Below are 14,268 nucleotides of genomic sequence, written 5' to 3' on the forward strand. Positions count from 1 at the left end.
AGTTGCATCTTCTTGGGTGAACGTTCCAAGGATCATATATTTAAGTGAACTCTAAAGACTCCACTGAATCAGAAGAAGGGAAATAATAAGAATAAAAAAAACAGCAAAGCGAAAAGCAACATAGTACATTATGAATCGGAATTGACATATTTAAAAGAAAAATGGAGCTGATAAGATTGAAGTTCTATTGACCAAGAAATTATAAGAAACAAATTACTAATGTTGCTCTTATTAGTTACTTGCATCATTGCCATGACAAAATATCTAACAAAAACAACTTAAGGAAGGAAAGATTTATATTGGCATGTACAAAAGTATATGCTATCATAGTAAGGAAGTCAAGGCAGCAGGATCTTGAAGTATCTGGTCACTTTATGTCCACAATAAGGATGAAAAGAGTGATGAATGCTCCTGATCATCACACTGTCTACTTTTTATTCAGTGTGGTACCCCAAACCATGGAGTGGTACTGCCCATTATTAGGTTTGGCCTGCCCATCTTAAAATAAACCTAATCAATACAATCTCTCACAGACATGCTCAGAGAGTAACCTAATCTAAATAATCCTTCACAAATGTGCCTGAATGCTTGCCTCCTAGGTGATTTCAGACCTTGTAAAGTTGATAATCAACATTAAGTATCACAATGCTTGATATTAGTAATCATTTTTCCTGTATATATGTATGCAAATGAAAGAACATATCCATGAGTCTGGGGAGACAGCTCAGTTTGGAAAGTGCATGCCATCAAAGCTTGAGTTCAATACCTAGCATTCACATAAAATGCCAAGTAAGCATGGCATCTCATCTGTTATACCAGGGTTCAAAAGGGGAAGACAGGGAATTCCCAGCACTAGCTGTCTAGATGAACTCCAGGTTCAATAAACCTAGAGCATTCTAGGAAGACGCATGTCAGCAATCTCTGGCTCCACATTCATACACATGCACACACATGCAACCATACATATTTGAATATGATACAAACATACACCCCCCACACACGCACACACATAAACTTGATAAAAGCATCATATGTTGTCAAAACAACAAAATTCTAAAAAAGTGAAGGTAGGATTTTAATACAGAACCAACAAAGAATAGATTATAGTAAGTAAAACACTAAAACAAATTTCAATAATTTGAAAATTAGATGAAATTCAGCAGTCCTTTAAAGGGTGCAAACAATACCTAGGAAAGAAGAGACAGAAGTTTCAAATAATCATCAATCAACTAAAGATATTTAATTAATAATTGAAAAACTTTCCAAAAGCAGCAGTGATAAACTTCAGTACCATAATGATGAGCTGGAATATTCGAATGAATTTTTTAAATGAAGCAAATATATTCTGCATATCTTCCCAAATCATTTTATGACACTTGATGTATACCTAGGAAAGAAGAGACAGAAGTTTCAAATAATCATCAATCAACTAAAGATATTTAATTAATAATTGAAAAACTTTCCAAAAGCAGCAGTGATAAACTTCAGTACCATAATGATGAGCTGGAATATTCGAATGAATTTTTTAAATGAAGCAAATATATTCTGCATATCTTCCCAAATCATTTTATGACACTTGATGTTTGGTGCCAACACAGCCAAAGCTCGCTCTCTCTCTCTCTCTCTCTCTCTCTCTCTCTCACTTTAGATCTCTATTCTTATATACAGATGCAAAATTCATTTGAAAACTTTATCAAATTGAACTAACAATACATAAAGTATATTACAACGCCACAATGTGGTTGTTGTCCAAGAAACACAAGACTAACGGAACTTTTGAATATGTATTAGTGCGATTCACTATATTGATAAATTTAAGAAGAAAAATTATCTCAGTAGCCACCAGTTGATAAAAATGAAGACCCATTTGCAAATAGTTTAGAATAAAAGTTAACTTTTTTCAGTTTTGAGAGACAGGTTTTTTTTTCCTCTGTTCAAGCTGGATTCCAGCAAATAGGATGAGGTCGGCCCCCCAAATGCTGCAACTACAGGTGCTGTGACAGGGAACCAGAGACACTAAGGTGCAACTGTTTTCCAACACTGGCTCCTGATTTTTAATTGAAAAAATCTGTTGTTACTTTGTCCATAAATCTGTTAGTTGTCTGAGCTTGAGACCTGGCGTGGTACAATCCCTGGCCAGATAGTGCTATGCCAGACTCATTTTCACCAAAGATTTAAGCATCTGGAAAGATACTTTAACCAGAACTCACTTGTCAGGAGTCTTCCAGCACAGAGTAGCACCAAGGAGCTAGAGAGCTATCAGCTGACCACAGGTGAGCCAATTGGAGTCCTCCAGCGGCTGAGCTGAATTCGAAAGGGAATGGTGGAGAGGCTGCAGCTGCCAACAAATCTGTGGCCAATCTAAGCGGAGCTCTTCTCCAGCAATGAGCAGCTCTAACTGCTGAAGCCTTGGAAAAATCCGAAGACTCCTGACTCTACCACTTGGGTAAACTGTAACAGTATCTTGTTATAAATAGAATCTATTTGGGTCTAAATGTCCTAGACTCAAAGTTGAGAGATTAATTTGAGATTTGGTTGAATAGCTCCCTCTCCTCTCTCACTCGAGGCATTAGTTTGTCCTGAGATGTGATAAGCTTCAATTATCTGACCAATACTTTATACCCTCTCCTTAAATTTCTCCATATATCCTTTCACCCACTCTTGAAAGATTTATACTTTTAAGACAGGCAAGCTAGAGGATTTCAAGTTCTACTGTGTCAGATATAAATATTTTCTGTTGTATTATTTGGAGACTTAAAAAATATATTTATCAATCATATGAGAATTTCATGCAATATATTTTTATCCTGTTCCCCCTCTCCTAACTCCTCCATGGTCCACCCTCATCATCCTACCCACCCAAATTTTCTTTTCTTTGTTTTCCCATTGAGTTCAATTTGTGTTGCCCAAATACTTGAGTGTGGGACCCACCCTGGAGCATGTTCAATGTATCAGGGTTATATTTATCAAGAAAAGTATTTCTCATAGATAGTCCATGAATATGTTTTTATACATTTCCAAGTCATCCTCTCAATTTCACCAGTGTCTCTTGTAATGTCCCTATTTAATCTCTATTTTTCTTAACTTGGATTCTCTCTTATTTATGGTAAGGTTTTTGCCAGTCATACTTATCTTAAAAAAACAATCCTTTGTTTCACTGATTCTTTGAATTATTCTTTTAGTCTCCAATTTGTTAATATCAAATCTGATATTTTATGCATTTCTAGTTCCTGATTTGTGGGTTGGGTTGTTCTTAAGTTTTTGAGTATTGAGGTGCATATTTAAGTTATTTACATTATCCTCTCTGATTTTTCAGCTTAGCCATTAATAGGTATAAATTTCCCTCTTATATTTGTCATTGCTATATCCCAAAGGTGCTGAGCAATTAGTTCTTGTTTGATTATAGGAATTTTTAATTTATTCCCTGATTTCTTCAATGAGCATCTAATTTTATTTGGGGAGTTTTTTTACTGTCATTTGTGGTGGTAATAATTTCTAACTTTATTACATTATGATATATGATAGAAAGATTTTTTTATTATTTAAATAATTATTAACTTCCTTGATGGCCTAAAATTTGAAGATTCAATGGGCTGCCAAGATATGTATTCTGTATCTATGGAATATTCTATAGATGCCTGTTAAGTCCATTTGATTGACAGTACAGAATATCTGTGGAAAACATTGATTTTTATTTGTTGAGATGAATTATCTACTCATGACCATTGGGTATTGCCATTTCCCACTATTATTATGTATGGATCTCTGTTCTCTTAGGTTCCAGTAGTATTTTGTTTGGTATAGGGTACATCAGTGTTCAGTGCTCACATATTTATAATGAATTTATGGTGTATTGATGGAGTGTTCCTTTTATTAATATGTATTGGTCATCTTTATCTCATTTGAACAATTTTTATATAAGTTTACATATTTAAGGATACTATATTTGGATTAATACTGAGAGAAATTTTCTCATTCATAGAAATTTTTTTATTTCATGGTTGATTCAAGTATTACTTGTTCTTTTTGTTCGTCCCTATTAGTGTTAGGCACATACTGGTTTCCTGAGCTGTACACAATTATTTATACAATCTCATTTATCTTTTCCTCTCATGAAATTAATTCTCTGTGCTCTTACAATTAACACTATTTCTCTTCTGAATGTAGGGTTCCTTTAAATATCTTTCAGGGAAAAGCTTGGTAGTCATGGATTGCTATAAGTGGGGCTTATCCAGAAAGTATTTCTCTAATAATTTTAGAAGATAGATAGATATAGTAAACTTGCTTTGATAGATATAGTAAACTTGCTTTGCAATTACTTTCATGTTGAAAATATATCATTTGATGTTTTCCTGACTTTTAGGTTTCTGCCAAGAGGTCTGATGTTATTCTAGTTCATTTTTATTTATTTTTTGCCTTTTTGAGACAGGGTCTCCTTGTAGCCCCAGCTGTCCTGGAACTCACTATGTAGACCAGGCTGGCCTCTAACTCACAAAGATCTACCTGCCTCTGCCTCCCAAGTGCTGGGATTAAAGGCATGCACCACCACACCCGGCTTCATTTTTATTTTTAAGTGACATGCATGAGATGCTTCCTTTAATATTGTATCTTTGTTTGGATTCTAAATGCCTCTTATACTTGAAGTCCATTTCTTTCCCTAAAATTGGTAAATTTTCTGTTGTAATTTCAGTGACTATGTTTTTCATGCCTTGAGTTTTTTTTTCTTGTCCCATTATTCTGTACATAAATAATTATATTGGCCTTGTGGTCATGTCCCAGAGTTCCTGAATGTTGTGGTCATACTTGTTTATTTCTAAAATATTTTATTTATTATTTTTATTTTATGGTATTAGCGAATTGCCTGCATGTAAGTGCACCATGTCATGCAATGCCCATGGAGGCCAGAAGAAGGCATCAGATTCCCTGGGAACTGGAGTAACAGTTGTTTACTGGCATGTGGGTGCTCAGAATCGAGCCTGGTCCTCTGTAAGAGCAGCCAGTGCTCTTAACCGCTGAACCATTTTCTTCAGCCTCCTTTTTTCCTTTTACTCGTGTATAAATGTTAAATTTCTTTCAACTTTTCTTTAAACACTAATATACTTTATTTCATATAATATAATTCATTGGTGAAGCTCTCTATAGTGTTTTTACATGCTTTATTGAGTTTTCATTTCCAGAAATTGTTTGTACTCTTTCAAATTTCAATTTCCTTATAGTTTTCTTATCTATGTTGCTGACCTACATATGGGTATTGAGTTGATTTCCTGACTTCATTCATCTGTTTGGAAGTCATTGAACATTTTTATTTCAAGAAGATTTTTAAATTAGTCTTCCAGAATTTCAAATGCTTCAGTATTTTTAGATATGGAATTTGAGAAGATATAATCACTTACCTTGCCTTTTCGGTTTGCTTATATTTCTGTATTGTAATTTCTATATCATTCAAGATAGATATCTCTTCCAATTTCCCTTGCTTTTAGTGTATGTCCATCTGTTGAGGGGTCAGTCTCCATTCCCACCAAGAGAGAAGAGAAGAAATCACTGTAATGGCTGATAAAACTATATATAGAATATAAACAAAAAGTTTAAAACTTACTACACCACAATAACTATGAATCAGATCCTGGAAAAAAATAATACAGTAAACTATGAAGTTAAACTTAAATTGAGGAAAAGTAGAGACACCAATTGAACTCAGTGATTATGAAAAAAGAGGACATGAGTTTGGGAGAATGAGGGGGTGGGGGAGTGAGGGTAGATCTGGGAGGAATTATGGGGAGGAGAGGCAGGGTAAATATGATCAAAATGCATTGTATGATAGTTTTTGTCTGATGACTTTGCATGGATCTTGTGATGCTGTCACCATTTCTGTAAGTTCATACGAGCAAGGTCCCAGGAGCCTGTAAGACTGTTTCCTTGAAGTCATGTATCTCCTCCTCTGGCTCTTAAAATCTTCCTCCCCATCTTCCCAAATGGCCCCTTGGTCTTGGGTGGGTGATGTTTAATATAGGAGTGCTGTCCAGCAACTCAGAGTCTGCCATCTCCTATTCTCTATATTTTGACCAGTTGTGGCTTTTTGTATTCATCGCTCTCTGTTGCATGAGGAAGTTTCACAAACGAGAGTTGAGAGATGCATTAGTATTCCCTCTACCCCTTGTCCCATTATGTCCTGTCAGCCTTAGGTATAGAGGTTCCATCAAGATGTGTCACTTAGGATTGGGCATCTCACAGATGCTCATTCTCTGGGTGACCAGCTGTGGAACTCTGTAATACTCTCAGTCTATTGCAAAAGAAGCTTTTTATGTGTGGTGACCGACATATTTGTCTGTAAATATAAGAATCTCACCGTGCATCCCTGCTCAGCATGGAAGAAGCCAGAGCAGTCGGCATCCCTATTCCCTATTGGCAATTTGGGTAACCCCTTCAGAGGATGACGTGATAAGAATAGGAAGTAGGAATTGGCTAGGCAGTTAGGGTAAAAAGGCCCCAAAGAAATGTAGCCAGTTTCTTGGCTAAAAGTCAAAATGTCAAATGGGCCTGTTAGCAACAGTCTGTTTCAAGGCCAAAAATGTCAAAAGTATTTGGGAGCTTGTATCTAATCCTTAAAAGATTTTAGGGTTACCTCTTCAGAGGGGGGAATGTTGGAGGGGAGGAAGTGAGCATGGATTTGATCAAAACACCTTATATGCATGTATAAAGTTCTCAATAAAGTTTTTGTAAAATTAAAAAATAAAGAGTCCATGTTTAGCATATAGTAAGAAATTATGTTTCTCTAGGGATATGAAAGACTTACGGTTTCCTCCAAAATCCTATCATGTGTATTTGACAGTGCCACACATGCGTTCCTGCCCATTGAGAGGGCTTTAAGTTCCATCAGCTAGCTGTTGATTACCCCCAAGATAAAAGTACCACTGCTGTACCAATACAGTTCGCTGTGATGGTCATTATTGTCCTTAGTAGGCATTAAAGCTGAGGTTAAACCATTGATTGGTTTTTCTCTTGTAGTGGCTCGCCTAGTGTCCTCTAAGACTATGAAAGCTAGTCTTCAGGGAAAAGGCTTCCAGGTCAGTCCCAGACCCATTGCTCCTGTGTCTGAAGTATGTCCTGTCTTCAGCAGTAGAGTCTTACCTTCAAGTTCTGGGAGATAATCAAGGACTGAGACAATAGCCTGCATAATGTTGAAAGTCTCTTAGATTACCCTGGCCAACAACTCAAAGGGAGATTTCTGACACTGTGTTTCTTGTTACATATCCTTCAGCTTTATACATGCATTCATGTACAAATATTGAATGTGTATTTTTCAGTAGGCTTTTGAAATAATACATTCCTCTCTGTTTTTCACACCAGTTATATCAGATAAGTATTTGTATGTCTATACCATAAACATCTTTAACAATTCTCTTAACCATGGATTTTTAAAACCGTGTCTAATGATTTGAAATTCTAAGCAATGTTTCAGTGAATTTCATTAGGTGTGCATATCTTTGTATTTGTGGTAATAGACCTTCATAGGATATTCCCAAGTTAAGAGCATATGTAGTTTTGTTAGGCACTTTCAGATTTTTTTTGTGGATGGGTTTTATTAATTTTCATGACTAACATCAATATATGAGGGTGTTTTCTCACAACCTCACTAATAGAACTTGCTACCTTTACCATTTTTCCTATATGTTACTAGATAGTAAGTGGTACTCAGGGTTCTTTAAATGTACACATATTTGTTAGTAAATTTCAGCATTCATGATTAGTTTGAAGTCTCTTCTTGACATTTTTGTATAAATTGTTGGTTCATATCTTTCATTCCTTTTATGTGATTTTTTTGGTCCTTTGTCCCTAAGTTTAGAGTACTATATACAAATAAAGTATTATCCATTTGTCTGAGATGTGCTGCTAATACAGCATTGCAATTTGTAAGTTATCTCTTGAAATATCTGTATTTGATATTTTGAAATATTTTTGTTTTTATGTGGCCAATTTTCTTATTGTTTATGTCAGGTCCTCCTACAATCTTAATACTATTTACAAGGCTTCCCTATGGTGAGATTAAAGACCTGCTGTGTTTCCTTAAAGAAGTCATGTGGTTTAATTTTTGCTTAGATCCCTAACTCATTTCAGTTATTCTGTGCATGGCATGTTCCATTGATCTACTTTTAAGTTTTTACTTATTTATCTATTTTTAGTTCTACTTTTGCTTTAAGGTTTGTTTGTTTTTTTTTGTATGAATGTACTGCCTGCATGTATGTAAGTGCACCAGTGTTGTGCCAAGCCCATGCAGGCCAGAAGAGGGCATTAAATCCCCTGAAACTGTAGTTACAGATGGTTGTTAGCCACGATATGGGTACCGGGAATTGAACGTCCTCTGGAAGATCAGCAAGTGTCCTTTACTGCTGAGCCACTCTCCAGCCCCTTCTTGGATGTACTTTGAGTTTCATTCTCAATGTCTCATTTGCTCTAGACCATGTTACATAACTGTATTTGCACCAGTGGTTTTCCTATGTTACTTTTATTATATACTAGTTATAGGATTTCTAAGCTATTCTACTGGGCTATTTGTATATTTATGCACTATTAACATGATGATGCAATTACAGAAATTGTACGGAAAGTTTTTTTTTTCTTGCCCTGATAGCATAAGCTTCTTCTGTGTTTTTCCTTTCACTTATTTCTTAGTTATTCTTTTTTCCTATTCAATATATTTTGGTGATATTTAGATGCTTTCCCCTACCCACTAGATGCCTTCTCCATCCACATCGCACTCTCATATATATATATATATATTCATGGCTTATAGAGTCTGATCTGTGTCCCCAAATGTCCTTCATTGTAGGTTCATCCACTGGGCCCACCAAAAGTCCCATCCCTCCCTCTCCCTGTTAGAAACTGTCTTTCCCCCTCCAAGCTGCTGTCAGTTGCCAAAATTTCCTTAGGTTGGGATTTCGTACCCACTTCCCCATGTCTATGCTGGGATTTTGTCTGGTTTGAGCTTGCATAAGACTTGTGCATGTTGTTACCATTGCTGTGAGTTCATATGAGTAACTGACCAGCTGTCTGGAAGACTGCGTTTTCTTGTGACCATCCACTCCTTCTGGCTTTTACAGTCTTTTCTCTCATATATGAAGTTTATAGTCAAGCTATCTCATTAAAAAAAAGTTTGTAGAGGTTTTGAAAATTGGATTAAATATGTACATTAGCTTAGTGATTACTGACATCTTTTTAATGTTGAGTTTGTTAGGAAAAAACTTCAAATTTGAATAACATTGCTCCCAGACACTTATAATGGAATATGGAGCACTTATTTAACCTGATTGGACAAATCCACAACTGAAATTTTGAACTAAAATGTCAGAATATTTCACAGATTTTCTCAGAACATGATGACCTTGTAAATGGGCACAAAGGCAAATTATTAAGAGAATTTCAGTAACATTTGTATCAGTTTGTGAAATCGGTCCCCTTGCTCCCAAAGACTGTCCAGTTACTTTATCACAAGGCTGTTTGGTTTTTCCTTCACACAAAAGAATCACAGTTCTGGACAACGGGGCCATAAGTAAATACTCTTATACTTTAACCTATAATAAGGGCCCATGTTTTGAAACCTTGGAAAATGTTTTCCAGACTACTTGAATTTTGTATCCTTGGATTGCCATCCTAAGAAGTCTTGAGAAAATATACCACTTCTTCATCCTTAACTTGAAAATTTTTACTTTTAATCATCAAGTTACACCATCGAAGAACAATGTCTTACTATATAAGGTATGCTATAGCAAAGTGCTGTAATAGGTGGTAATAAGTAACAGAAATGTGCTTCCTGGTTGTTCAAGTGTTTTCCTTGAAATTTTCCTTTATTTTTTCTTATTTGTATATTATTTCATTGTTTTATGAACTATCTAATTTAATCATGCTATTTTTTTCTCAGTCAGCATTTTGTAGTCTTTTCAGACATTTTGTTTGTTTCGGCAGTAAAGGGAAAACAGGAGTGTTCTGATTCTGCTTCTTTTATGTGTTATGGTGTTCTTAACTTCTTCCATTTTGTTTCTTTTCCCATAATTACCAAATTTTCTTGAATGCATCTCTTATCCATATATGATTTTACTCTGCCCCAGAATCTGTGTTTTTCAAAGACTGAAGTTTAAAGTAATCCATATGCTTATGTAATACTAATTTGATATTCATTTATTCATAGAAAATATTAACGATACATCTTAATGAGATTCACTGTGATATACCCTACCTGCTTCTAGTCTACACTGATCACATCCAACTGTGCTGTACAACTCCCACCCTCATCTGACACCTATCTCAGACCCTAGGAATCACTATTTCATTATCAGGTAGACTGTTCCTTACTTCCCATATGTGAGAAACAATGTATAGACTTAAATCAGACAATTTTTGAAATCTCTTCCCTGAATTGTACCCCATTCTTTTGTTTTTACGATTTTAAAATGTTAGACTGATTTGTGACCAGTCTATCTACTCATGTATAAGTCCTGAACCATCTTCCTTCATGTGTATCTCTTTCAATTTTGGTCTGTCTTCATCCTCACAAATATGGTGATAGGAGTGTGACAAATCATGGGATGGAAAGTCATTTTTTTCTCTTTAATCTATTAATTTGATATCTTAATATTTTCTATTTCCAAGATAATAAAGATGGTATCACTTTTGTGTACATTTACCTTTCCTTTTTGTTAACTTGTATACTATTGAGCAGAAATTAGTAAGTTAACAAAGGACATTTTATCATATATACATATGTGTATGAGGGTTGATTATATATACATGTACACACAAATAGACCTTTATACACTCATAATTCAATCTATAACTTGTGCCAATAGTAGAGGTCTCTAGAGGCGACTGTCTGATGCACCACATGTTTGATCTCTAAATATTTTCTAATTTCTAGCACTGGTTGCAAAGAAAGGTGGTGGAATGGTGGATATCTATCAGGACTTCTAAATGTTTCTCATCCTGATACAGGCTCATAAAGTTGGATGAGAAGGGCCCAAGTACACTGTTGGATATTTCCATACAGAGTCTCCTGAGTAATGAGCCCGCAGCAATCTGTGCTCTGGAAGAGATCCCCAGAACGCTTTTTCTTCCATTGTTCAATGCTGCCTTCACAGGTGGGCATAAGAAGACACTAATGGCAATGGTGAAGGTTTGGCCCTTTTACTGTCTCCATATTGGGACATTACATGTACAAGAGCTGAGCTGTGAAATCTTGAAAGCCATGGTTGATAGCCTTCAATTCCTTCCTGTCCAGAACTCTATTTCTCGGTAAGACTATATATAATAGAGACATTGTAAGACACAAATAATTATGCTGCATCTTGCTAATCTCTCAGAAGTAGTAAATAGTGAATGCTGAAGATATATGTGTGAGGATGTTGGCCCAACACTTGAGTTTGCCTTAAAGGCTGGTGTCTTACAGTGTTACGTATGAATTATAAGTGATTGAGGATACTATTGGTGGATTTATATAATGAGTGTTATTATATAGGAGAAAGACACATTTTAAGACTGGTGAGGATTTAAGGGGAGTAAAAGATGGGAAAATTAAAGGAGGCTGAATATACGTTGCCTTGTTGGAAGATATTATAAGGGCTGCTGCCAATCAAGAATAAAAGAATTTGTAGCTATATATCATCATTGATCCTACTGGATTTTATTATAATTTGCTACCTTTCTATACAGGAGCCCCAAACTGAGGATTCTAGATTTAAGGCAAGACACTGACCATAGGACTACATGCCCTGAAATCACTCCCAAGTCTCCTTCCTGTTTTCATTCTTGTGTTTATTCTAAACACTCTATCCTGAAAATAGAAGACCAGTACAGTATTGCAAATACAATGTATAATACTCAATTCTCTAGGCAGCCTATGGAGTTAATAATGGATCTTTCCCTTGATGGTACCTTAATGGAAAGGGAATTTTTGTCTTTGCTTATGAGTAAAGTTGAACAGAGCTTGGGGTCCTTGCACATCTGCTGTCGAGATTTGCAAGTTGATAATTATCTGTTTGCAAAAGAAGCCTGAAATTTCTTGATCTCAAATGTGTTGACCAACTGGCAGTTGATCAGAGTTCTCTGAGTGACATCACTGCCCTTTTGTCTCATATGATCCACTTGGAAAGCCTTAGTCTGTTTAAAATCAGTTTTAGATCTCTGAATGAGAAAGTCTTTAGGACTTTTCTCACTCCCTTGAGACATATGAACAACCTTAAAGAGCTCAACTTCTCTTCCTTCTGCTTCAAAGATAATCTGAAGAAAGTACTCAGGTAAGAGTTTGGGCTAGGTACTTGGGTTTCCTGAATAGCTTGTTATTAAGACAGGTAATAAACATTCATGAATATTCCTAAGCTCCTCAAAACTTTTTACACCTTCCACCTCTACATTTATGAGAGTTTGAAGTTTACCATGACAGAGACTGTCTCATGTTTGGGAGAAAGACACAATTACAAAACCGTTAGTCAGACAAACCTGTGCAGACACTATGCTAGGTCCAGAAATATATGAGTAAAAACACTTCAATTTTCTAGAAATAAACCGGAGGAATTGAGATACAGAAAGATTTTATGCTATAGCATTGATGCAGATGATCATAGATACCGATAGTTCATAATGTTAGATCACTTCGCTAATCAATTATCCACAGCTATTTTGGCTATGAATATAGAGATTGTCATTTAGGGACTAGCCAAAGAGAATCATTTTGTTGCCCTTTCTTATCCCTTTCCATCAAAATGAGGAACTAAATCTACTCTGAATAGTTTTATTAGTACTAAGTGTGTTGATTTTCCGACTTAATATTTCACACAACGATCTATAATATTCTATCTTATACATTCTTAAGATTAAAAAATTGTATGTTGGGGCTAGAGAGATGGCTCAGCAGTTAAGAGCACTGACTGCTCTTGTAGAGGACCTGGGTTCGATTCCCAGCACCCACATAGCAGCTATGAACCGTCCTTAACTCCAGTTCCGGGGGATCCAACACCCTCTTCTGACCTCTGAGGGCACTGAGCACTAGCCAGCTGCTCTTGCAGAGGACCTGGGTTCAGTTCCCAACTCCCACATGACAGCTAACAGTCATCTGTAACTCCAGTTCCAGGGTATCTGATACCCTCTTCTGACCTCCATGGGCATTTCAGGACACAGAGTGCACTCACATACATGCAGGCAATACACTCATACACATAAAATAAAAATAATAAAATATTTTTGAAAATTGTATGTCAGATTTAGAAAGTAATGTTTCAGAGTCACAAAACTATTAAGTGAATAAAAATGCACATTGTTACCTGCTGCTATAATACATTTGCAAAATAGTTTATTCTAGATCAGTAGGTACAGATTCATTTATCCAATCCTAATTCTTCAGAAATGCTTTTCTGTTTTCACTCCACAGAGTCTTACCACCTGATTTGGATTTCTTGTATCTGCCATTCTGTGAACTTACTTATAAAGACTTCAAATTTCTGTTCCAGAGCCCTCAGGCCAACCACCTAAAGCTATTGAATCTTAGTAACCACCCAATGTATTGGGAAGATTGTGAGCCCTTTCAGACACTGCTACAGAATGTCTCTGGTACTTTGCAGCACCTTGAGATAAATCATTGCCTTTTAACTGATTCTGTAATCTCTTCTCTCATTCCTGCAATAACTAAGTGTATCCACCTCCATATCCTGGGTTTTGCTTCTAACCCCATTACAATGCCTATGCTGATTAGAATTCTGCAGCAATTAATACCCATGAAAGACCCGAAATATGTGATTTATCCTATCCCTCTACATTACTATGAACAATGGCATTTTGAGAACAGTTTAAACCTATGGAAGCTTGCAGCTGTACAAGCACATTTGAAAATGATGCTAGAGATGGCACAGCAGAGCGACATGAATTGGATCACTTACTCTGATTAGATTTCATAGTCAGAGTCCCAACTTGATACGTGCAAGTTACTTTAAACTTCTCGTATTTAAGGTTGTCTTAAGTTACTTATGAGTACCCCTCCAGATTTAACAGTAGAAATTATAATCTATGCCTACTAACAAATGATATCTTCAACTTTAAGTTGATGTTTCATTTCCTTTCTCTAAAACTGCAGTGTCTTAGTTCTCCTTTCATATACATTAGGCAAGGATCTTTTCAGGATATTATTGCAGGTGACAAGAGTGAAAAGGCAGGTAAGACAAATTCCTACCTCAAGTGACTCGGAGGCCAAATGTTTCTATGGTTTATCCGTTCATCCATTTTTTTTTT

The 14,268-nt window shown here is 35.9% G+C and overlaps 1 protein-coding gene across 1 annotated transcript; it reads left to right on the forward strand.

The window, feature by feature from the left end:
* Nucleotides 1–9,736: 9,736 nt before the first annotated feature.
* Nucleotides 9,737–13,928, forward strand: LOC103724745 (melanoma antigen preferentially expressed in tumors-like). The gene is given in 5 exon segments (XM_029558061.1): nt 9,737–9,753; nt 10,984–11,283; nt 11,701–12,032; nt 12,035–12,284; nt 13,415–13,928. Coding segments are annotated over 5 exon segments (1,413 nt in total).
* The last annotated feature ends 340 nt before the right edge of the window (nt 13,929–14,268 follow it).

Source organism: Nannospalax galili, unplaced genomic scaffold (genome assembly GCF_000622305.1).
Source record: "Nannospalax galili isolate Female #2095 unplaced genomic scaffold, S.galili_v1.0 scaffold1188, whole genome shotgun sequence".
In the NCBI taxonomy this organism is placed as follows: domain Eukaryota; kingdom Metazoa; phylum Chordata; class Mammalia; order Rodentia; family Spalacidae; genus Nannospalax; species Nannospalax galili.